At 41.4% G+C, this 26278-nt stretch overlaps 1 protein-coding gene and 1 long non-coding RNA gene across 11 annotated transcripts in view; one reads left to right on the plus strand and one right to left on the minus strand.

Annotated features, from left to right (window-relative positions):
• LOC122174430 (uncharacterized) overlaps positions 1-26278 on the plus strand; it is a 119112-nt gene that overhangs the window by 70805 nt on the left and 22029 nt on the right. The gene's annotated exons all lie outside the window — the stretch shown is intronic.
• Positions 1-26278, minus strand: part of TRAF3IP2 (TRAF3 interacting protein 2) — a 38594-nt gene that overhangs the window by 4264 nt on the left and 8052 nt on the right. For 2 of the 8 annotated variants that reach the window (XM_008164938.4, XM_065590255.1), the window contains 9 exons: positions 23501-23587; positions 23045-23307; positions 22519-22672; positions 12340-12529; positions 9468-9661; positions 7700-7788; positions 5507-5575; positions 3193-3309; positions 2045-2119 (listed from right to left, as the gene is read on the minus strand). In XM_008164938.4, coding sequence (XP_008163160.1) covers positions 2045-2119; positions 3193-3309; positions 5507-5575; positions 7700-7788; positions 9468-9661; positions 12340-12529; positions 22519-22672; positions 23045-23307; positions 23501-23516 — 1167 coding nt within the window. In that variant the 5' untranslated portion in view covers positions 23517-23587. Of the gene's footprint in view, positions 1-2044; positions 2120-3192; positions 3310-5506; positions 5576-7699; positions 7789-9467; positions 9662-12339; positions 12530-22518; positions 23308-23500; positions 23588-26278 lie in introns of those variants that run through there. The other 6 variants (XM_005287592.5, XM_065590254.1, XR_508347.4 and 3 more) reach the window with 5 other exon arrangements.

Below are 26278 nucleotides of genomic sequence, written 5' to 3' on the forward strand. Positions count from 1 at the left end.
CAGTATTCTCTTAAATCTTTTTGAATTACTAAAATCTCAAATTCTGCATATATACTAGCTCTCAAAGACTGACAAAAGTTAGGATTAACTCTGCCTTATGGGTATGGGTAGAGCTTTAAAGGCTGTAGATACATGGATAAATAGAAAGAAAACTCAAAGCAATATGCTGTCCTTGATCTGCCCAGAATTCCCACTAATGTCAACCAGGCCCTAAGCTTTAAAAAATTCGAAAGCAGGTGCAGGAACGCCTTCATTCCCATGATTTCACTTTTCTTTCCATTTGAAGAGAAATGCTACTTTGGAAACTTTATGATCTAAAGGTAAAATACTATAGCACCATTCATCCTGAAGGCTCCCAAACGCTTCACAAACTAGAGTCAATTTTTCAAAACTTTGGTGCTTCAAAGTTAGGTGCCTAAATCTATATTTAGGGACCTAAATAAATTATTTGTGTCCACAGATGCTGGGCACACACATCTTCCACTGATGTCCATGCTAGATATAAGTTTCAGCATCTCTAAAAATCAAGCCATTTATTTTGTTGCCTAAATATAGATTTAGGAGTCTAACATTAGGTAGCCAAGTAAATATAAAAGAATCCTTCCATCCACCATTGAAATGCAGAAACCACATGGATCTAATGTGTAGAGCACTGCGCGGAAAAAAAAAAGTATATCCACAGATATGGATATCTGCGGATATAAATTGGTATCTGCGGAGCTGCAGCGGCGAAAGCAGCATGTCGGGTTGCCACTACCAAGAGCCACTGCCCCGCGCTGGCATCTCTTCCGGTGTGGCTGTACCACTCCCAGCCCCACCCACTGGGACTCTGTGCCCAGGCAAAGCTGCTGGTGAGCCTGGTGCCCACCCCAGTGGGTGGGGCTGGGGGCGGTACAGCCACACAGGAGGCGCTGCCGGCAAGGGGCGCTAACTCTTGGGAGCGGCAGTCCGACATGCTGCTGCTTTTGCCGCTGCGGTTCCCGGTAGTGCCCTGCAGCTCCGCGGATAGCGATTTATATCCGTGCATATCTGCATCTGCGGATATAAATTTTGTATGCATGCAGAGCTCTACTCATGTGACAGCTGTTGACAGGCACAACCAAACTGCAGGATAAAACATTTTAGAACAGGAAGTGAAGATGAATACCATATCCATTTGTAATTTCAGCAGGAGTATGTAATTACCCATCTAGAACTTGGAAAAGACAATGTATTTGATATTTCTACTGTCGCAAAAATGTGAGGGAGGTCAGTAAGAATCACATGCGGGAAGGACTTTGATTTTACATCTTATTTCCTATTTTCAAATGAATCTTCAAAAATCAGCAGTGAGGACAGGTGAAACTGCAGGTCTTGCAAAACCTTGTAGTTTGTTTGATGGGCCCACCACAGCTCACATGATGACCTACGATAACTTAGTATTTATTAAGTATCAGAGGGGTAGCCATGTTAGTCTGGATCTGTAAAAAGCAACGAAGAGTCCTGTGGCACCTTATAGTCTTACAGATGTATTGGAGCGTCTGACGAAGTGGGTATTCACCCACGAAAGCTTATGCTCCAATACATCTGTAAGACTATAATGTGCCACAGTACTCTTTGTTGCTTAGTATTTTATTGTTTCTTTGATTTTACTTTCTTAAAAAAAATTGGAAAAACCTCAGTTCCCCATGATCATAAATCTCTCCCATCAAACCCATCAGCATTATCTCGGGGTAAACTGGCAATATAATAAGGTGCAAATATAAGAAGCTTGCTTGCCAGATAACTTATCTCAAACTCAATTAAATTCATTTACTACTCAGGAGAATTTGATTCTGTTTTAGTTATTACACTTATTAAGACCAAATATATCATGTTAACATACTGATTAATGCTATGGTATATGTTTTATTTGTACATAAAAATGAGGACCATTTGAGTAAAATATTGCTCAGGAAATTATTAACCAGCTCTTATAAAGCGCCAAGAAAATGAGTCTTTTTATTCCATTTTGCACATTGACCAAAAATAATACATGATTAATTATATAACAATTTGTTTTTACCTTCTTAGCATTTGGGAAGAGCACAGGAATGAATCTAAAGTTCATGCTTCCTTGTTGGATAAACTCAATCTGCATCTAAAAGAGAACAAATGTGACATTTAATTGAAAAGATTAATCTTATAAAGTTAATTTTTCTGTACACATGTCCAGACTCCTACACATATAGAACATTCACTGCTTATTCAAACTACTCTTCTGTTAAGATATTTGACCTATGGCTAGTCAACCTTCACTTCTAATTACACCAAGCATCATCTGTTTGGCATATTTATATGACTTCTCTTTATACAGAAATAAGAGACACAGGAAAGGATTCTTCAAAGCTTTATTGGCTATTTGCCAGTTATTCAGAACCAAATTATTATATTTTTTGGTTGCACCGAGTAATCCTGTCAAATAAATCTAGAATTGCTTAAGTATGACTTGATAAGAACTGCTATTCAGTTTACAAAGTGGTGAAAGCATTAATTTTAATATTTTCACAATTTGGGTCAATTCTGTGTCCTGGCAAGGATGCTAACTAAACCCCTGTCACATGTAGACTCGGGTTTAATCTGACTTAGGTTCTGATGGAAGTGGTGAGAACTGGAAGTGTTGCCAGGATACTGGGCTTAGCTCCCAAGTGGGGGATGGGTTACCTTTGTATTAGCTCGTTCTGGCTGATCAGTGGAGAGCTTTGGAGAGAAGTATTTTGAGAAGTTTAAATAGGAGGTTAGTTGTGGCAATGTGAGGCCTATAAGGTTATGACATGAGCTCTACAGGGAGCTGACAAGGGAGGAAGAAGCGGGGTGAATTACAGGGAGGAAGGTCAGACAGCATTATATCAGATCATGCTGGGGGAAGGGGCGTGGGAGACCACGTAAAGGGTTTAAGATGATGAACTGGAATATCAAAAAATCCAATTTCATAAAACCACAAAGAATATGGAAGAATAAGGCACACATGATTAAAAGGGTGTTGTATTAATCTTGAACTGCATTTCCTAGCCAGTGATCCTGGGTACAGGATATTGACTAGATGGGAGGCCTTAATGTGAGCACCACAAAAAAAAAAAAAAAAAAAAAGAACATCCATTTGGAGAAAGATTTGCTTTTAAGAGGAAATGATGCAGATTCCTTTTAAAATGGCAAACGCGTGCCCTCACTTACCATCCTGTGGATGTATTTAGTATGTAAGCCATGCTCATCCCTGTCCAGCTGGGATTCAGCCCCTTCAACATCCTGTTTGTATTTTGGACTGATTGCTATGATTATCATCACCATCTTCTGTTAGGGAGAAAAGCACTCATATGAAATTGTGAAATGCACTATGTTTGATAGAGGCTGCTTGGAAACCTGCCAGTTTGTATTTTAAGTGCTCTTGATGTTCTTGGCAAATATCAGAGGATCTCATTCATTCTGGCAAGTGAAATACTGTGAAACTCATCCACACTCTCTCCTCTCTCTTTCTTGCAATTGCTACTTTTACATATAAAACACCTAAATGTCCAGGGATAAGATCAACAGATATTAGTGTTGACTAATTTACAGTTGAAACCACATTAATAAAAAGTAACTTATGTGTAATATAGTTATACCCAGATTTTCAAAAGTGCACATGCTACTACAGTTGTCACTGGGGTCCACACCTGGGATCTTCAGTACCAAAAGTACAGTCCCCTGTCACCTACCACTTGAGCTCCTTCAACTGGGAGAAAGTAGAATACTGTATAGTTGTTGGGGCCAGATACTACAAGGAGTCATGGTAACTTGCACTGGACCAACATATTACATATTTGCTTTTTCACATACCTGGCTTGCATGCACACACTGCCAGATGTGTGCGCACATGTTGGGGATTGGCATGTACCTATGCACACACATGTCCGCACACCCATATTTCTTGCCTAGACTTTCAAAATGTGGGCCTGTCTTCAAGGATCTCAAAGCACTCTGCAACCAGTAATGAATTAAACCTCACAACACCCCTGTTAGGTAGGTAAGCATTACTAACTCCATTTTATGGATGGGGAAGTTGAGGCACAGAGAGGCTAATTGTCTTGACCAAGGTGACATAGTGAGTTAGATGCACAGAGAGTGCACAAACAAATACCCTGTGAAAGAAAGAATGAATCCAAGAAATCCAATGCATTAAGCTGATAGAAATGATAGAAATTAATGCGGTGCTTTCTACTCTGTCAGTGGGTATCTGTCTTTGTTTTTGTTTAAAACAATGATTTGGCTTGATCCCAACAGGGACTGAGGACCCAGAACTCCCATGAATTTCAGAGGAAGTTGTAGATGCTGAAGACTCTCAATATCAGGCCATAAGTTGTAGCATTGTAGTCTTGGCTTTGAAGCAAGCTGCACTTTAGTTTACCTTTACACAGCACATTTATCCATAAAGGCCCCAGCTTCACAAAGTGCTTTACAGACATAGTAATATACAAACTATATATGGGGAACAGGATCACTGCATTCCCCACTGAAATGCAGCTGCCTTTGGGATGAAACAAAGTAATGGCCTTAGCCATGCTTAGAAACACTATACAGTAATTTAGGGCAATATGTGAGGAACAACATATCCAATTGAAACTTCAGACAGAACTTAACTACCAGAGTTCGAGATTGGCTGAAATGCCACAGTTAACACCCCAGCTTGTAGAGAAAGAGCTTTGGGATGTTTAACAAGCAGAAGGAATCGAGATTGTGGTTTTATGTTTCATTACATGCCTCTTTTGCTTGTTTTAGTCTAGAACAGGATGAGGGTACAATCATTTTCTTTTAAATCACAAATCCTAAATTAAGCTATTGATCTATATGTGTTCTATCAATGGAAAACAAATCACCAGTGGATTGGCTAAGGGAGATGTAATGTTCCCCAAAGCTAAGATAGATTAAAAGCAAAGCAGGGCAAAACAACTTCATGCAAATACCCATCTAGCTACTTGTGTTGTGGACCTATTGTTGTACAAAAATGCAGCATCATATTTCACATTCTCTTGTAGAAGCAATGCTGCACCAAATACCCCCAGGTTGGGGACAATGAGAGCATAGGCAGGGAGTGAATGCTCATGAGTCTGGAGCAGGAAAGTTGGAAAGGTTCTTGGGGAGAGAGGGTTGACCACTGGTAGCAGGCAGGCAGATAGGGAGATCAAATCAATCAGCCTTGGGGGGAGGGAGAATGTCATGCTAGGCCTGAGGGAACAGACAAGGAGAAAACTTGTGATGTGGGGAGAGGCAGAGATGGATGAAAAACTTGGTGGAGTGTGGTGGGGGCAAAGAGAACTGAGGAAAAAGAAACAAATTTACTCGTGTTCACTCCACTGTTTAATGAAGGAAGACAAACTCATTCTCAGAGCTGTATGTTCAGTGTAGGTGTGTGCACCTCACATTTTGGTTCTGGTCCCTCACTACTTAAGTATCAACCTTGTGCCATCTCTGTGGGAAAATATCCAGACAAGATTAGATTGTCTTTACGTACATCACCTAGGTAGCGTTCCATCCACTTAATGATGTCAATGCCTCGTACTGTGTCCTCAAATATATCAATCTGTAAGAGAAGGAGAGTTGGAGATTATTACTTCCCCACTGTTTAGCTGCAGGTCCTGAGGGTTGTGAAGATGGGACAGGGACAGGAGAGTTTCCTGGAACATTTGTAAAAAGTTTACCAAACAAATTTTAAAGTCAAATAGTGTACTTAAAGATTCAGAGTCTTAAGTGTTCGCTATTCCTAGGTGAAAGACAGATTAGCATTTACATATCAAAATCATTGCCTTTTTTTTACTTTAATGAAGCTACTTATTACATGCTTTCAGAAAGTCCCAATCAAAGACAGTTATAGTTCAAACCAGAGTGAAACTCCATACAAATTGATGACACTATCCAAAAGTGCTAGTTGGTGTTGAAAATTTAAATCATGATTTTGAGCAGGGGCGGCTCTATGTTTCATGCCTGCAGGAGGTCCGCCGGTCCCACGGCTTCGGCATACCCGCCGCCGAATTGCCGCCGAAAGCTGCGGGATCGGCGGACCTCCCGCAGGCATGCCGCCAAAGGCAGCCTGACTGCCGCCCTCATGGTGACCGGCAGGCCTCCCCCCGTGGCTTGCCGCCCCAGGCACCTGCTTGGTGTGCTGGTGCCTGGAGCCACCCCTAGTTTTGAGAATATTCCTGAAGTGCCTAGTCTGTTCCTCCGCTTCTGTGGCTGTTGAATCTCCCATTTACTGCCCCTACCCCAACCCTTCAAAACCAAACACACACAACACTCTCTCACCCACAGCACACCCCAACCCCCCCAAAAAATTTGCCATTATTTCCCTAAGTTGGCATCATTGCAAAGAATGCATGAATTTATGTCCAAGACTATTTATCAGAAAAGATCCACAGCTTTCTTCCTGCAAAATTTTACAATGAATATCTGAGCGTGGCTCCACACTGTGCTGATCAGCAAGGCTATTGCTATTAGAAGCAGCAATCCAGGCTGCAAAGAGTGCCGAAGGGCAGGGGGCTTCATTGTAATGAATATGATCAGCCTCAATCAACTCTCTGCAAGGTTCATGAGCTCCATAAATTGACAGTCTATGACACTGGTTAATGAAGTACATGTTAACAATTCCAAGGTTTTGGTAGTCTCTGTTTTTCTCTTCTTTAAAAATAATGAGTGAATATATTTGGGTACCTGCTTTGATACCATTTTTCTACATTTGTTACTCTGTCTCCAGAGGTGATATCAACAGTCTTCATATTAATTGGTCATATTTAGAATCAAACTACTATAAATAAGCATAGCTTGAGCCTCTGGAAAAAAGGCTTTGATTCAAGAAAGCAAGCAAGCACATGCTTAACTTCCATTAAGTCCTATTAAGCTTGAAGCCATGTGCTTAAGTGCTTTCCTGAATTGGGGCCAAAGAGTGGAGGTGGGAGAATCAGACAGCTTATGTTCTTGAAATAAGAACAAATGAGTCAAAATTGGCTTCTCTGGATATCAAGTCCTGGAACCTTTGTGGATGATGCTTGTAGAGGTGAGAATTGTGTTAAAGAAAACCCATGAACAGTTAAATGAAAACCTGGATGGCATGTAGGATTGACGGTGGAACACAGAGCCTTTCACACCTCTAAGTCATTGGCTTGAATCCTCCCTAGATATGTAGTGACCAAAAGATCTCACTATCTTATGGTTGTTTCAGTAACCAATGTGAAATATCTGGTGGTTTTTGGTCTTTGTCTGATTTCTAGTGCACAGATGTCCACATCTGAAAAAAACACCTACAAAATTAGCTGTCTCTGCAAAAAGTCCGTGGTTTGGACTGAACGAACATGAAAACCGGATTGATTTTTCCTGCCCAGAGATGGTCAGTCCTAATCAAGGGAGAGGCACATTGATGGAGTAGCACGTGAAAGCTCATATTGATGTCCGCCCTGTACCAAGTTATCAAGAAATGTCTCAAGGACTGTCAGTCTAGCACCTTTCAGAAGCATGAAATTCACTTTTAAAAAGTCAACAAATGAAAATGTGGATAATCTAATCTAAACTTTTCATCTAAAACCCATTTCTCTTTTACCATTCCCTGAATCTACAACATTTAGTGATGCATAGAAAAACATACACCTCTCTATTTAAAAAAATTCTCTCTTTTCTCCTTTATCTGAAAATCATTCTTTCCAGAAGGAATACTCACTGCAGTTTGAAATCCATTTACAAGCAGAAAGTTCACAAATTTCATGACCTCCATAGCTGCATCCACAGAATAGGTTATAAAAACCTTACCTAAGAGAGACATTCATATAAATAAGTGATGAGTCAAAACAGATGATTCAAAGAAAAGGAGACAGTTTCATAACTTTACTTGCTCAGTTGTGAAGTCAGTGAGAGGGAGCTGTGCCTTGTACATTTGACCACTGTGACCAATTAAAGAGTCAGAGAATCATAAATTTTGAGGCCAGAAGAGACTATTACGATACTCTAAGCTAACCTCCTGCAATAACACTGGCTATAGGATTTCACCCAGTAATTCCTGCATCAAGGCCATAACTACTGGTTGAGCTAGAGCATATCCAAAAGTGATATTGATAGTCTAGTTCAGCCCTCAGGCACAATGACATAATGGCTGTAATATGGGATTTTGAAGGTAGATATAAAGATATAAAGTGGTGGAAAATGTAAAGCTCCTATTGAGATGTGGAAGGATCTCACCAGAAATATATATCACCTGTCAATCAATCAACACAATGTTTAAAAGGACACTGACCATTTAAAATCCTAACTTTTCCTTGAAAGAGACATTGGAAGACCATTACAGCACTATTTATAAAAAATGGTATTGTTCTTTTTATTCATAGCCCTGGATCAGGGTTGGTGTGGCGTTTACCACTTCAGCAGGAGTGCTGGGAGGCACAATACGGCTTCTGTGCCACTCCTTTAGAGAGTGCAGTGTGCACTCCTCTGTGTGGGCTGCATTAATTCATTCAGAGTGGGGATTGAAACCATGGCCTGACTGCCTTTCTATCTGCTTGGGGTAGATAGCGCCACTAGAGCACTGTATGGACACCAGTGTGCCAACCTCTCAGCCTTAAATACCTGCACAGGAGCTTAGCCATAATCTGGTCCTAAGTACTGTGAGATAAATAGGATCCGGAGATAGGATTCAAGGATTTGTGTGGCTCATGTGCAGGAAGCAGATTCTCTAGAAATGCTCTGAATTGTATCTATTGCACTGAAATGTCAGGGATTAGAGAACTGAGTAGATTTTTAAAATCTCTATGATTCTTTTAGGAAGTGTTTGGTGATTTCAGTTCCAGCCCCAGATACACAAACTGGGAAAACTCAAAAATATATATATTAAAAAAAAAAAAAGCCATGTAAGAGATGATCATGATTAAGTCAGCTAGTCCCCCATCTGTAAAACGTGGATAATAGCACTATATAATACTAAGTAACATTATTATTATTCTGATAAGGGTTTGCTTTGTAGAAATAGGTGAAGATTCTGAAGGAGGAGGTGGTTCTCATCTTTTCCTTAACTGATCCAACCATCGCTATAGAACAGTCTCTATGCTTTGATTGCTATTATTTCATTATTAAGAACTATAGTGCCTCCTACTTCACAGGGACATCTATTTTAGCAAGAAATCAGCTGGTCCATGAAAATAATCCAAAAAGTGTTTATTTTCTAAAAAACATAATGTCAAGTAATTAATGAGAATTATGTTAATTTGTTTCCAGTTCCAAGAGAATAATTTGTTACACCAAACACAAACACATTCAGGACCTGATGATGTTTAGTGCAAAAAGTCTAGTTCATGTTAAATGTTTTCTTTCTTTGTTGTCTTTGTGTTCTTATGTTGTTTACATTTTTTGTTGCTAAGCATGTAAAGCTGACAGGCTGATGATCACAGACAGCTTTTGAAATAATAAAACCTGACAGAAGAAAATTGCTAACAACTTACGCAACTCTTCTGGCAAATTGCTTGTTCTCAGAGTTCCCCTGGCTGCAGGGTTACTAAGAGGTCTTGGGACAGCAGCTGGGGGCAGAAAATTGTTAACCTGAGGTACGAAGTCAGAAGTACACTGGTAAGCATCATCTTGGGCACATGCCGTGGGTGGCAGCCCTCCATTGGGTAGCTGGTTGTAGAACTGGTTTCTAAAAGAAAAAACAAATGGTGATTTCTTATATATATACACACACACGCAAACATAAAATCTGAGTTCTGTTAAAGACAAACAAATGATTCGTTTTAATAGCAAAGAGAGACTTGGCTTATCAAATATTTACCAAATAAGAACCTAGGACTGAAAATCTGAATTTAAGAGAGATTTTGAAAAGTCACCACTGGCTCAGCTTTTCCTCAGATCTATTTGGGTGTCTTTGGATATGCGTTTCCACTGATACTTCTTGGCTGGAAGTCTACCACGCTGATGTAGTTTATTGCAACGGAAGCACTGACCACAGCAGGTGAATGTAAGAGAAAGGCTGGATCCTTTCATACTTGAAAGCAGCTAATTTGTAAATAAAGGAAGCAAAAAGTATTTTTGGATGAGAAGGGTTAAACTTTCCAAATGGTGCTGGTCTGTGCATACAGTTCTATACATGTGAATATTTGACCATCAAAGTTGCACCTATATAGTCTATAGCCACTACCTAGAAGGTGATATGTGAAAAGAAGCAATGGGTTTAAACTGCAGCAAGGGAGGTCTAGGTTGGACATTAGGAAAAAGTTCCTAACTGTCAGGGTGGTTAAACACTGGAATAAATTGCCTAGGGAGGTTGTGGAATCTCCATCTCTGGAGATATTTAAGAGTAGGTTAGATAAATGTCTATCAGGGATGGTCTAGACAGTATTTGGTCCTGCCGTGTGGGCAGGGGACTGGACTCGGTGACCTCTCGAGGTCCCTTCCAGTCCTAGAATCTATGAATCTATGAATCTATAAAAACTCTTAGGCCTCCGGGACTCAGATGGAGTCTGACCAGAGACATTGGCCTAAGAATCGAAGTCTGAGGTACCCAAACTACAACTCCCATGAGACACCGTGACAGCATTTCCAAACTGAAATATTTTGGTTACGGACCAAAGATCAAAATTGTGAAAAAAAAAAAATTGTATGTGACCAGTTATAATGGATGCGATTGAGGTTTCCATGTTAGAGACTTGTGTTCTGGGCCTGCAGTGATCTTGTATAATGTTTCTAACTAGTTATTTAAAAAAAAAAGAGGGGTAGGGGGAGAGTTTTCAGCAGTTCTTTCCCAGCTGTGTTCTTGGCTGGGGTTTATGGCCTTAGAACACTCACTCTCTCTCTCATTTTTCCCCCTTGTCCCTGCATGTGAATGACAACATTCTGGCTACAACGTATTTTTTGTTGTCAAATTAAAACTTGGTGGATTTGCTTTGGCACCCATTTTCTGTTATGGGTAAAAAGTTATAAGATACTCTATAGATAATCACTATCAATGTATAACTTGTATTCTAGGAATCAGTGCAAAGGAGCAGCAATGTGGCCAAAAGATGTTTTGGATTTATTGCAAAAAGGGTGCAAAGGAAAATGAGACATGCTCCAGAAAAAATCAGTCACAAAAACTCCTATTTTCCACAGCTGCTTACAAACTTTCCAGAACTTCAAATTGACAAATAAATGTCCATTTTTATCACCCATTTTTAAAATTTGACTGAAACGCTCTCAAAGACACTAGATATTCACCATTTTTTCCACTGACAAGTTGAAAATCTCTAATGCAAACTTAATTTGCTACTGCATCTCACTTCGCTCATTATTGCTCTTAATTCTCTGGAGGCAGAGAATGCTATGTAGCCACCACCAGGACTCCAGAGTTCTGTTGCTAGTTCAATTTCTTGCCACAGCCAAGCCACATAGCTGAATATTTTCAAAAATGAATGCCTAAAGTTAATGCACCTTAATTCATACTTCAGCACCTAACTAAAGGTGGCCTGATTTTCAAAGGTGCTGAGTGCCTGCAGCTCACACTGAAGGTAACTTTAGGCAATCAAGTTTGAAAAAAATTCTACCTCATGTTCCCTATCTCTTAAATGAGGATAGCGCATTATATAGCACATTGGGGTTCTGGTCCATGACTAGGGCCCCCAGGAGCTATAGTAGTAGTAATAATAATAACAATAACAATTACAATAATAACAATAATAATACTAATAATAAATAATAAAGACGATGTGAAGCCTAATGAATGAATGTTTGCAAAGTTCTATGAGATCCTCAGATGAAAAGTGCTAGACATTCTATATTTTATTATGTCATGAGAAGTCCATGAACATGCTGGAAGTGTTCATTTAGATAGCTATCAGAATTAAACAAGATTTTCTCTCTTTTCCTCTGAGCTACAGAAGAGATAAGGATGAACTTATTTGTTGCAAATCACTGAGGAATTCAAGACTGGCATATCATAAAACTGGAGGCTAAAGAATGTAACCTCATTGATCTTTGTTCATAAACAGGGTGGGGAGAGGAAGAGTTCTGAAGTTTCAACTAAGATATTTCCAGCTCCTCTTCCTTTTAATCTTCAAGTATTTACACTTATGCACACTTCAGAGTGGAGCAGACACTGGAATAATATTTCAGATAACTGGCTTTGAAGTTCTGGTACCTCACAAAGTCTGTATTTTGCTATGTCCGAGGCCCCGTTGCATGGGAGATAGCAAATAAACTTAACAAATCTCCAAACCAACCTTTCCATACACATGCCAACAAGAAACACTAACATTACAGGCTTTACAAATACTGGTTCCAAACTCCAACAAAACTGTTCTAGAATTTTCAAAGTTTGTGTCCCAATTCTCAAAGCAAACTTACGGAAATCGTGGGCGTACTGGAGAGGAGCATTCTCTTTGTGGAACTCTTTCTCCATTGCATTTAGGAGCACGAGGATTTGAATAGTTATGGATTACTTGCTGGGCAGGATGGATGACTCTCATGCAAGGTCCAGGAACAGGAGGCAGTGGTTGCGAGGGATTTGCGAAATGTTGGTAGGGAGTCCTACCATCTAAGAAATTAATAAAATAAACACAAGGATCTCATCAATTTACTTTTGACTAACTGGAAGTTTTCATATTTCAAACACAACCTGCTTCATTTCTAGGAAAGTTCAAGCTGCCATCAGTAGCAGGTTTAAGAAACATTTTACAGAACAAAGTTCCATGCTTGAACAAATAATGGGGTTCAGCTTTCCACGGTGGGTTGGAATGTTGACAATTAAATGGTGTGAGTTGGTCTTCATCCATATTTAACATGCTTGACTTTTTTGGGGCTATAACCTGAGAAAATGAATCATCTCAACAGTCTCATGAAAGCAGAAGAAAAATCCTGGAACAAATCAGTTTGCAACACTGAGGCTAAACAGACTGAAATTATTGTAAATGAAAAGAGAAAAATTATCTTTCATTTTGTTACTTCATTCTGAATGAATTTGCTGTCTGTCTAACAGTAACCTCTTAAGGCCTTGAGGCTGGTTCTATTGCTATCCTAAAGGAAGTTAACGTGACAATCCTTGCTAAAATAACTTCTTTGCAAAAATGCTATTGGTTTTTTGATGCGCCCATCATAGTATCTATTAATTATTATATTATTATTATTATTTGTATTACGATAGCACCTAGTCATAGACCAGGAGCCCATTGTGCTAGGTGCTGTTCAAAAACAAAACAAAAAGATGGTTCCTGCCTCACAGAGCTTACAATTGAAGTATAAGACAAAAGACAATGGGTGGATACAGACACAAGGGGGAGTACAAGGAGACAATCGATAGGTTACCGTGCACTGAGAACACAGCCTAACTCTTCTCAAGTTTTTTGTGGGCACCACAGAACAGGGGAGGTTTTAATGAGGGATCTGAAGGAGGATGGTAAGTTAATTCCATAAACATCTGCAAAATTATTGCCTTCTAACACATTACATGTGCAGCTGTACAAGCAGTAGATCACAACAAGAGTGGGGGCACAGATGAAGGCCTCTCATTAGAAAGTATTGGTATCCAATCTTCATTGGAGGTGATCTACACAGCCACCCAAGTTTTCATTTTTCAGTTGTGACATTAAGACCTTAGATTTTATTTTTATTGCATTTTGGGGTCTCCAAACTTTTTTGTTCACTTTCTGTGCCGGGGCTGAATGACAATTAGCAGAGCAGGGCACAGCAAAGAAGCACGCAGGCAACTGATAGTAAAGGCAATGAATGCCAGGACACTGCACTACTGTGTGTCATTCCATAGTCTTTCCTCTTTAAGGGTCAAGCATAGCTGGGCAGAGGGGACCACAGACCTAACTGGAGTGGGGAAACTGAACCAAGGCTGTACATTTGAAGAGCTGTGTTGTTGCTGATAAACAGGAAGTAGCTTCTATTGAGCTGCAAGAGGAACAGATGGGGAAAGAGCATCCCACGTCAGGTTCATTGCCAGGAATGGCTCCCTGGCCTAGTGGTGGCACTGGCAGCCACATGCCCTCACCCAACTCATCTCTAGACTTTCACACGTGTAATGGCTGTTTTGGTCTATGCAAAGTATAGTTTAGGCATAAGCTGAAATAGAAAGCAATGGAAGCAACTTGCATCATGGGCAGGGGAAACTGAGTCCATTGCTTCAGTCTCTCTGTTTGTGGACTCCCTAAGATGACACTGCATCAGTTCCCAGTCAGGAGGGAATTATCAGGACTGGAAAATTATTATTTTTTACTAAATTAAAGCTTAAATTATGCAGAAGCAGATGGGACAGGAGTGAAGTGCTAGACATGTTGACAACTCTTGCTATTTTATCACGATTCTTGTGATATTTGGTGGTTTTTTTCAAAACCCTGATATCCTGGAGACATATTATAACATGACAATCTCAGTTTTCATTAAAAAAAAATCAAAGTTTCTAGCCATTGTGCTCACAGAGAAAAGCTTAAAAATGTGACCCAAAAGGCTCAATCACCAGAGGCAAATAAAAATAATCCAGTAGTTACTATTTTTAAAATCTTGCGATTTTTAATCCAAACTTGTGATTTTGGAGTATTTGGGGTGGGCAATACTACTCTAGTAGGTCATATTGGCTCCAACTGACAATTGGACCCTTGTTTGAATCGTATTTGGAGTTCTGTGGGATATTTGTTTATAAATATGAGATTAAAACCCACAAGTAATTGGTGTGTTTGTTAATAAAAGTACTTGATGTTCTTTACATTAGTTCTCTTTTTATTTACATTTGTTTAGTTTAGAACTACACGCTATTTAGAGTCACTATTTCAGTGTCACAAAGCTAAATACTCTATTTTTTCAGCAACTAAATAATGAATGCTTGTATTGCCTCTCATTATGATAAACTCAAGGTAACTTCCTTCCATAGTAAAATGTTAACAGAAACAAAAAACATGGTTATAAACAATTGCCATTTATGGTATTGCCTATTCCAGATGTTAAAAAAGCCAAGGCCCCAAAAATCATGAGAAGGGCTTAAACACAGTGACATTTTTAGACAATCTTTTTGTTTGCCTTCTGGGATTTGAGCCTTTAGAGTACAATGGAATCATGCTTTCAAGCTTTTCTTTTCAGCCACGAGGGCTAGACACTTAAAAAAAATCAGTTATTGCAAGACTTCTGATAAAATTATGAGAGTTGGCAACATTCTATTTATTTGTACCACAGTGGGTCTCCCCCTGCCCCGCCGTCCAATTAGCTGTGTCACTGCTGGGTATGGTTTGAAAAAGCCTGGGGTAATGCAAAATGAAAGTAAACATGTTTTGGGGGATGTTGCTTGTAGCCAGCTCTAGGGGGACAGGCAATGCTGTGTGAGGGATTGGGCTGGCTTAAAGGATTTTAAGACAACATTGTCTCACTTCTTTCATTTGGATACTCCTGATGCTATAATAAATGGAGGTTACTTACTTGTAACACAGAGGGACAATCCCTTGAAGAAGAAATAGAGGTTACTTACCTGTAACTGGAGGTTCTTCAAGGGGTGCGATCCCTATCTGGATATTCCACATGTAGGACACACGCATGTATCTGTATCCAGATTTTTTTTTTTTTTTGCAAGTGGTGTCCTTTGGCCTGTATGTGTGCCACTGTTCACCTCGTGCTCTGAACTGAGGGCATAAAAGGTGGTGAGGGCCGATGCCTCTCCAGTTTCCCATTCATACCTCAGTTAAAACAGTCCGCAGCAGAGGGGACAGAGGGCAGGTAGTGGAATATAGATAGGGACCACACATCTCGAAGAACCTCCAGTTAAGGTAAGTAACCTCTATTTCTTCTTCAAGTGATTGTCCCTCTGTGTATTACACATGTGGGAGTGTAACAATCAGTAGTCAGACTGCAGGTTGGTGCAAGGATCCAGAAGTGATAACTAACTGTAGTGCTGCTATCCCCACAGCTGTATCCACAGTTGACGACTGGATCAGAGTGCAGTGTCTCATAAAGGTATGAAGAGAGTTCCAAATAGCTGCCTTACATATCTCTAGGAGAGGTACATCTCTCAGTTATGCAGCTGAAGTAGCTTACTCTCTAGTGGAATGAACCCTCACCCCCCCGGAGGGGGAATATGAGCTAGTTGGCAACTGTGACTCAATGCATAGGTGTATTCACACCCTGTACACTATTGTAATAATCTTTGTATAAAATATGCTGCGTGAGGTATCATTTGTATTTTAAAGAATCCTTATTGAGGTTGCGGGAACAAACCATCCCGATGCGTAGAAAGAATAGTAAATATGGCAGGCGCCCAGCTTGGCTAAACAGTGAAATCCTTGCTGATCTTAAACACAAAAAAGAAGTTTACAAGAAGTGGAAGATTGGACAAATGACCAGGGAGGAGTATAAAAATATTACTCAGGCATGCAGGAGTGAAATCAGGAAGGCCAAATCATACTTGGAGTTGTGGCTAGCAAGGTATGTTAAGAGTAACAAGAAGGGTTTCTACATGTATGTTAGCAACAAGAAGGAGGTCAGGGAAAGTGTGGGCCCCTTACTGAATGGGGGAGAAAACCTAGTGACAGAGGATGTGGAAAAAGCTAAGGTACTCAATGCTTTTTTTGCCTCTGTCTTCACAAACAAGGTCAGCTCCCAGACTACTGCACTGGGCAGCACAGTATGGGGAGGAGGTGACGAGCCCTCTGTGGAGAAAGAAGTGGTTCAGGACTATTTAGAAAAGCTGGACGAGCACAAGTCCATGGGGCCGGATGCAATGCATCCGAGGGTGCTAAAGGAGTTGGTGGATGTGATTGCAGAGCCATTGGCCATTATCTTTGAAAACTCATGACGATTGGGGGAGGTCCCGGATGACTGGAAAAAGGCTAATGTAGTGCCCATCTTTAAAAAAGGGAAGGAGGAGGATCTGGGGAACTACAGGCCAGTCAGCTTCACCTCAGTCCCTGGAAAAATCATGGAGAAGGTCCTCAAGGAATCAATTTTGAAGCACTTCGAGGAGAGGAAAGTGATCAGGAACAGTCAGCATGGATTCACCAAGAGCAAGTCATGCCTGACTAACCTAATTGCCTTCTGGCTCTGTGGATGAGGGGAAAGCAGTGGACGTGTTATTCCTTGACTTTAGCAAGCTTTTGATACGGTCTCCCACAGTATTCTTGCAAGCAAGTTAAAGAAGTATGGGCTAGATGAATGGACTATAAGGTGGATAGAAAGCTGGCTAGATCATCAGGCTCAACGGGTAGTGATCAATGGCTCCACGTCTAGCTGGCAGCCAATATCAAGCAGAGTGCCCCAAGGATTGGTCCTGGGGCCAGTTTTGTTCAATATCTTCATTAATGATCTGGAGGATGGCATGGATTGTACCCTCAGCAAGTTCACAGATGACACTAAACTGGGAGGAGCGGTAGATACGCTGGAGGGTAGGGATAGGGTACAGAGGGACCTAGACAAATTAGAGGATTGGGCCAAAAGAAATCTGCTTAGGTTCAACAAGGACAAGTACAGAGTCCTGCACTTAGGATGGAAGAATCCCATGCACTGCTACAGACTAGGGACCAAGTGGCTAGGCAGCAGTTCCGCAGAAAAGGACCTAGGGGTTACAGTGGACGAGAAGCTGGATATGAGTCAACAGTGTGCCCTTGTTGCCAAGAAGGCTAATGGCATTTTGGGCTGTATAAGTAGGAGCATTGCCAGCAGATCGAGGGACATGATCATCCCCCTCTATTCGGCATTGGTGAGGCCTCATCTGGAGTACTGTGTCCAGTTTTGGGCTCCACACTACAAGAAGGATGTGGCAAAATTAGAAAGAGTCCAGCGGAGGGCAACAAAAATGATTAGGGGGCTGGAGCACATGATTTATGAGGAGAGGCTGAGGGAACTGGGATTATTTAGTCTGAAGAAGAGAAGAATGAGGGGGATTTGATAGCTGCTTTCAGCTACCTGAAAGGGGGTTCCAAAGAGGATGGATCTAGACTCTTCTCAATGGTAGCAGATGACAGAACAAGGAGTAATGGTCTCAAGTTGCAGTGTGGGAGGTTTAGGTTGGATATTAGGAAAAACGTTTTCACTAGGAGGGTGGTGAAGCACTGGAATAGGCTACCTAGGGAGGTGGTGGAATCTCCTTCCTTAGAGGTTTTTAAGGTCAGGCTTGACAAAGCCCTGGCTGGGATGATTTAGTTGGGGATTGGTCCTGCTTTGAGTAGGGAGTTGGACTAGATGACCTCCTGAGGTCCCTTCCAAACCTGATATGCTATGATTCTATGATTTGAAAACTAACAACTCACTGGTCAATAATATCATGGTGAAATGTGTAGCAATATAATATGTGAACTTATGAACATAAGCTAAAATTATGTCTGAGATGTGTTTATCAGACAAGTTTGGGGAGGGGGTAAACCTGTTTTCAGAGACAAAGGACAAGCTAATGCCTCTAGCCAGATGTCATCATAGCTGATTGGCAATCACTGGTCAAGTGACCATTCTCTGGCAGTGAAGCGGGGCAGGAACAGATCGACCCATATTTTAGCAAGCAATACTGTGGAACTTCTTTCACCACAAGAATCCATGTCTCCATCCTCACAAAAGGAAGGAAATTTATGTAGTGGTAACCCTCAGGAAAATGCATTTCAAAGGGTGACTGGACTATAAAAATCAGAGACAAAAACACCCCAGAAATTCTCTTTCTTTCTCTCCCTATCTCCCTTTCACCTAAAATGACAAAGGAACCAACCTTTGGACTTTGGGAGGGGTTCTGATCTGAGAATTTGGTCAGCCCTGTTGCTGGGACTATGTGATAAGGATTTTACCTTGAACTAAATCTGGTTTGTTACATTTTAGTTACTAGAAAGTGTTTTATCTTTATTTCTCTTATAACCATTTCTGACTTGTACTTGTACTCACTTAAAATCTCTCTCTTTGTAGTTAGATTTACTTGTTTTATTCTTTAAACACGGCATTGGATTAGTTTTGATTAAACTGAATTGTTTTGGTAACTCCAGTTAAAGTAGCAAACTGTTGTATACTGACCCCTTACAGGGGCAACAGAACTTTAATATCTGCACTGTCCAGTAGAAGGCTGGACAGCGCAGAACATATGTTTTGGGGAAATTTGGGGGCTGTCTGTCTGTTGGGGTCACCCTGCAGGTAATAACCAAGGCTCCTGGAATCCAGAGAATGGCTGGTGTGTTGTTGATAGGGCGCTGGGATCAGAGCTTCTGGGCCAGGGCGGTAGCTATACACAGAACTGAAGGCATGATCTGTATGCTGTTTGCCTGTTTCTGAGTGGCCCACTTGGGAGCTACAACAGCAAAGCATTGTGAGGCACCAAAGCTGCAGGGCAAATGGTGACAACTCCCCTCTGGTCTGGATTGCACCCCGGAATGTGATAATATCAAAGGGTAATACAACCAAAGATCCATTTTGAAAATCTCTGTGTCAATATAGCTTGACCCCTTGACCTCTGATATGGAAACAAATAGCTTAGGTTTCTCTCTTAACATCCTTTGTTACTTGCAGATAAAAGGTCAAAGCCCTTCAGATGTCTAGAGAATGTCTAGAGATTCTACAAGATGCCGTTACTTAGCAAAATGGAAGTGGCTGGGTTCTTGGATCTATAAACCTCCTGTCTCTTGTGCGGTGGCTCCTGAGGACAGATCTTGGATGGTACTCTGCAGCTCTCTAGGGAAATCTGGGGATTGTAACCACAAGTATCTCCTCATAACAATTATCAGAGGGAGTAGCCTTTGGGTGCTGTTGTTTGGACTGCTCTATAGACAACTGCACCACCAAAGAGTTAAGTGGTAGGTGAGAGGACAAAAACTCTCCCCCTTTGGGTGGAACAAGGCAATACTTCTTGGCCCTCTTAGGGGTAGGAGCACAAGAAGCAGGAGTGTGACAAACTTCTTTTACTGGGTCGATGATGGCCTAGTTGATGGGGAGGACAACTTGACTGGCTGCAGAATGTCTAGTAAACTGAGCTGAGGCTCCTGGACTTCCTCAAGCTGAATCTGTAGCTCTGGAACCACCCTGTGCATGAGCTTGTGGTATTGTTTAAAGTTGTCTGGAGGAGATGGAGTAACCCCCTTTCCAGTGAAGATGACAAGAGTGCTCCTGGAATTGTTGGATCTGGCTCATCTTTCCCTTTTGAATATTCTGACAGGACCGGTTGCAGGTGTCTGGGCAATGACAAATAGGACTCCTGCACCGATTCTTGGTATCTAGGGTAGGATTTTTGCTGTCTCCAATATTAACAGTAAGATGGATCAACTGGCAGAAGAGGACTCCATGGCATAAGGATACCCCAGAACCCCAGTCTTCTGGGACTCGTCTTGTGCTACCTCTGCCTGATGCAGCAGAGACTCCTGCGGGGCCTCAGAATCATCAGAAGAGGAAGCTGGATCCCTTATCTCCAGTGGAACCGACAGTACCAATGGTTGTGCCTCAAGATGGGATGGGAGAACAACTCTGCCTCACCAGAATTACCTTCCTCTGGTGTCCTGGAATAGAGATGGTCCTGAAGGAAGGGGTGAATGCGGATAGGGAAGAGCAAAGATGTTCTCTGGGGAGATGTAAGTCTCTGATTGCCCATTGGTGGAGTCATTGGAATCGGAGTCTCTCTGGTCACTGTGGTGGTTGGCTCCCTCCATGGCCATGTTGCTACCGGTACTGCATCAGCTCTAGAAGTGGATGGGAGCACCAGGAACTCTTTATCCTGACCCTCCACCATCAGAGCAGATGTTGGAAGTGTCAGATCTGTACCTTTGTGTACCTCCTTCTCCTGTCAAAAAGATTTACTCGGGCCTAAATCCTTAGCACCTACGTGCACTGGCTCTCCTGACTTTGTTGGGGTCGGGAAGGGATCTTTTCTCTTTGAGACAGTTTTATGGGAGTGCCATTTGCTCTCCTCTGAGCCCTTCTCCTTAGGCTTAACAGTCTTAGCCTCTGTTCCCGAGCTCATGCTCAGAGGGGTGCTGCCCTCTTGATAAGACTGATGTATAGTTGGGGGGTTGCCCCTGGCTTGTATCTGATTAGGGCTTCATTGCCTTCTTTGTGAAAAATGCTTTTTGAGTCTCGGGTCCAGACCCTCACAAGTTCTGGGGGAAAAGAGCAGCAGATGCGGCACTTGGCAGAAATATGAGCCTCCCCCAGGCAGTAGAAGTAACACTGATGTTCGTTGCTCGCTGAAAAGGAGTGAGGGCAGGAAACACAGTCTTTGAACTTCAGGACCCAGGGTGTAACCCCAGACTTCTTGGGGGGAGAAGTCCCCCAGAGAGGGGGGAAGGGGAAGGGAAGAAAGTGGGGCAAAACACAATCTAGCTATACTATGTATACTATACTATAAGAACTACTACAACTACTAAAACTAACTATATAAGATATCTTACAGCAATGTTACAGTAAAAAAGGAACCAAGGACACCAAAACTTCCAACTGAAGTCACACGGCGACAAGACAAAGCTGGAGAAGTGTCAGCCTGCACCACCTTTTATAACCCCAGTTTGGAACATGAGGAATCTATGGCACATGTGTGGGCCAATGGACATTGCCTGCAAAAAATTCTGGACTTGTGCATGTGCGTATACCATATGTGGAATACACATAGGGATCACCATTCAAAGAAGAAACATTACTTATCACAATCACAGTAGAATCACGTATCCATGGTTTCTGACATCAAGTGCATCATATAATGAATATGTAAAGTAACAGTCCTTGGGCGAATAGCTTTGCTGAGAGGATTTCTTTGACATCAAAAGCAGTTTTACTGTTCTTTCATGAATGGCAGATAGCAGGTGCTCAGGGCTAGATTACAGCCTGTGAACACAATACACTATATTGTTATTGTCTAGAAAATACATAATAGAATGCAGTAAGTGCAAAGCCTTATTGTGGGCTGTGATTGCCCAATAATCATTTGAAATTTAGAAAGCTGTCAGGAGGTGATTTATGCTGCACTGTGCATGTAACAGGAGGATCACAGTTGCCAGCTTCTTGGTCCCGACCAAATCCATTCCAACCATTTGATGTTTGTCCTTTGGATGTGATTGAAATATTGCTTTGATTTCTCTGTGGGGATCTCCCCCTAGTTCACATTTTAAAACAAACTGTACCCGTTCTGTTAGTGTACAGCTGCACACAATGTGTGTGTGTGGAGGAGGTAGGGAGGGACGAAGGGAAGAAGCAAGGGGATATTACGAATTTAGCTCTTCTTCTCCAGAAAATTAAGTGATGCAAGGAGGAGAGAAATGACCAGAAAATAAAACAGCAGCAAGGAAATTGGAACACAAAATGCATGACTGGGAAAGAATAACTTCTCTGCAGTAGCACCAGCTGTGTTCTGATGAGTGAACTTTGAGGCCTAGCACTGATTTATTTGAATTGAAGGTTCCGCCTTAGCGAATTCACTGACATCATGCTAACATTTAGGAAGATAAAGGGGTTGGCAAAAGGTGTTAGAAAACAATAGATGCATCCTGTGAAGAAAGTACAGTAGGAATACCAACTTATTAAAATATAGTTTGGATCTAAGAGGGCGATACCATAGAAAAGCATATTAAATGCTGGTCAATTACATTAACTTACATGGATTTTGGTGGTGTGGATCAACTGGACAATGGTATCTGAGGTTCCAGTGAGCTTGTGGAGAAACATTATGGTGCAGCATTTGTTGGTATACAGGATACTGCTGAGGTTCAATTCTGAGAAACTCTCTGGATATTAATGGTCCTGGAAGGTCCTGGGGGTTAAACACAGATGTAAGTGGTAACGGAGGTTCTAACTGTCTGATGCCCATGACATCCCAAAGCTGAGAATCATATCCGGTGTCTACAGTTGGCAGGTCGAATGGTGCTCTGTTATTTGATGGCTGATGTGACTGTAAATTCTCTTGGCTTTTGTCATCAAGTGAATTCTGTGAAACATCAGAAAAACTTTTGTTTGATTTACTAGAGTCATGTCCAGTGTCAGGAGAATCAGTTGAAAGCTGAGATCTCAATAGCTTATTTGTTTTCTCCATAGCTAAAAGATGAGACTGAGGTGGGAGCATCCCAGCCTCTGATTCAGTGGAAGCACAGGAAGGCACATCTTTTCCAGAATCCTGATATCTTACCCAAAGACTGCTGTCATAATCCTCCATCGCTTCATTGTGTGGTTCAGGCTGATGATAGTTTGCAAGCTCTGAGGATTTACATAAATGTGACTGATCAGCCAAGGAATTTTGAGACATTTGAGTTGGATATGGTCCTAAAGGTACCAAATTCTCCATATTTTCAACTGAAGGTTTCAAAGCCTCTTCTAGTGAATGTTCTGGAAATGGGGACCAGAATGCAGATTCATCAACTTCAACTGGTATGCTTCGACTCATCACAGTGCCTGAAAAGAGAAGAACAAACAATATAAAACTATCAGGTCATGGTTAATTCTTGGAGTCACTATAAAGACAAACTTATATCTTCAATGTTATGATTCAAGACCACAAAGTGAAAGATCAACAATAAGAATACGTCACAGCTTGGTTGACTTTTGATGAAGAAACAAATGCATTGAGCAATAGCCTTGGACTAACCTGCAATGGAGGCCATTTTGAGTTTTTGTGAAGACTGTGGAAATATGAATCACCTTTCTTAATTTGGTGCCAGGATTTTCTAACAAACTGGAAAACAAGAAAAATTATCCCCTTTGAAACAGTGCAGTTTCATACAGTTAAAAATCCAGAAATAATGACTTTGTATCAGAGATTAACCAGGAATACTGATTAAAGTTCTGAGAATCACATTTCAGAAAACAGAGAAATTTAAGGGTGTTTCTGGTACTTTGTGTTCGTTCCTGCTGAGTCTGGAAGGACAGCCTGTCTTGTGTTATTTCTAGACAGAAAGTTTAGGGTATTCTGATCTGGGGATTTGGTTCAGCTTGCTCCAGAGATGGGACGAACTGCAGGTTTTGGATCCAGACCTGATAATGAGGCCCCACCTTGCTGCCCATGGTCTACACTCTCCTTCTCAGCCAAACTGAAGAACTTTGAGTCCTGAGCCAAACTTAATGATGAAAGCCAGTCTCCGACTGCTGGCTCTTATTTCATCCAAAGCAGTTCATCCATTTGGTTATTACATTGATACTGTTAACTCAGGTTACTGGGAGTTTACAGATATTTTGAAAAGTTTGTTGTTCTTTAAGGTTCCCTTTTTCTGATGATGTAATAACCTAGACTGAATGGCCCAGGTTATATGGAATTTCAGATGCCCTTCTAGAATTCAATAGGGATCCAAATTGTAAGTCATCATTTATGGTGTTGCCAGTAAAACTGTTCCAGCCAAATTACTCTCCTAATGTTTTAATATAGCATTGTCATTACAGTAGCATTATAGTAGCAGCCAGGTCCAAAGCATGCATTGTAACTATACCAACTTTGGGAAATTAGAACTACATGCCCCATTACACAAAACATTCTTTCTATGCTCAACCTAAAGTTATCTGAAAAAAGTACTGATTCTTGGATAGCAGGACCACTCTCAATTGGCCTCTAATATTTCAGAGTGGCCTCAATAGGCTTTCTTTGAAATTATAATGTAAATAAGAAGTCAAATGAAGCTATGTAAGCCAACAGCTTATAAAAGGCTGCAACAGCCAACAACCTAATAGATAATTGGCTGTTACGGGCAAATTCTATATACAGTTCTGGCACCCGCAGGGCTTCCAATGGATAGGGTGAGGAAATAGGGTGATATGAACCACCTCCTTTACAGTTTTACTTCTGTCCTATTGGAAGAAGCCAAAAACCAAACTAGGACAATCAATAAACAGGGGTGGCTCTATGTTTTTTGCCGCCTCAAGCCCGGCAGTCAGGCGTTCCGGTTGCCGTGAGGGCGGGAGTCAGGCAACCTTTGGCAGCATGCCTGTGGGAGGTATGCCGGTCCCGCGGATTTGGCAGCGTTTCTGCGGGTGATCTGCCGGTCCCGCATCTTTGGCATACCCGCCGCCGAATTACCGCTGAAGCTGTGGGACCGGCGGACCTCCCGCAGGCATGCTGCTGAAGGCTGCCTGTCTCCCGCCCTCAAGGCGACTGGAACACCGGCCCCCCACGCCTTGCCACCCCAGACATGCGCTTGCTGCGCTGGTGCCACCCCTGTCAATAAAGATGAATGGGACAAGAACTCATAGCAAAGCAAACGGCAACATCTGCCAACAACGGAATTTGCTTTAAAGCCTTAATAATCATAAGCATACAATATTAAAGAGCTTCTAGTAAACCAAGAAGAAATTTACTTCAGTTACAATATTCAGTAACAAGTACCTTAAATAGAAATGTACTGCAGTTACAATATTTAGTAAAAAGTACATAAAGAGTATGTTCCACTGAACAAAGAATTCAAAACAGTCAAGCAAGATCATTGAGAAATATCATGTTCTGTGTCTGACTGAGAAATGTCTCAACTCCATTCTGGTTTCAGTAGCTCTTTCTCCAAAAATGTGTACCTTTAATTTGAAGAAGTAAAAACATACTCTTTATAGTTAATTCTTGGTCAAACTGGGAAAGAAAAATTGCCAATTCCAGTTCATCTGCTCTAAAATGTCCCCACAAGTCTTGTTCTTTTGCAGTAGCATAAAGGAAATAATACAATGTAAAAACTGAAATAAATCCAATTTGACTTTCCTCAGAGGAAAATCGTTGCTAAAGGGACGTACACGTAGCAAGAGTTCTGGCAGATTTCAGCTCGTTTAACTTTCACATCTTCAAACCCAGCCACTTCAGAGAGTATATATAGCTTATTAAGGTGGTAGGAGCTAATGTGATAAAATCTTCACAAGGCATAGCCACAAGGAAGACCCCAAAATGGAGATTTTAGGCCAGATCCTTAAGTGCTTTGTGGCCAGTGTGTAATACTACTGTATTACATAGGCCAAACCCTACTTGTACCCTCCATGTTGATCAGTTCTCTGTAACTGTGATCCTGAAACAGCATAGAGCCAGTGACGTGACACATATGTCACACAGCAAAACCACCTCTGGCACAGTGAGGTTTCAGGTTGTGGTTCTCTGAAAAGGAGATGTGGCCAGGCAAAACTATTCTCCACAACTCCTAGGCTGTACGTCTAGAGAAAGGGTTTCTCCAAAGTGTATCTTCAGGTTTTTCTACACAGGGTAATTTACCACCATAGTTACATAAATAGTTTATAATTATACCAGTATAACTACGCTGGTAAATTTCCCAATGTAGACAAGCCCTCAGAGCAGTTATTGGGAAGCACTAACACACAGCACATGTAGCTGCTTTGTCAGATACTCAGACACAGGCCAGAGAACAAAGTGGAGTGCTGACTAGACTCCTTTTTATTGCAGGCATCC

The sequence above is a fragment of the Chrysemys picta genome, chromosome 3, assembly GCF_011386835.1.
Source record: "Chrysemys picta bellii isolate R12L10 chromosome 3, ASM1138683v2, whole genome shotgun sequence".
In the NCBI taxonomy this organism is placed as follows: Eukaryota; Metazoa; Chordata; order Testudines; family Emydidae; genus Chrysemys; species Chrysemys picta.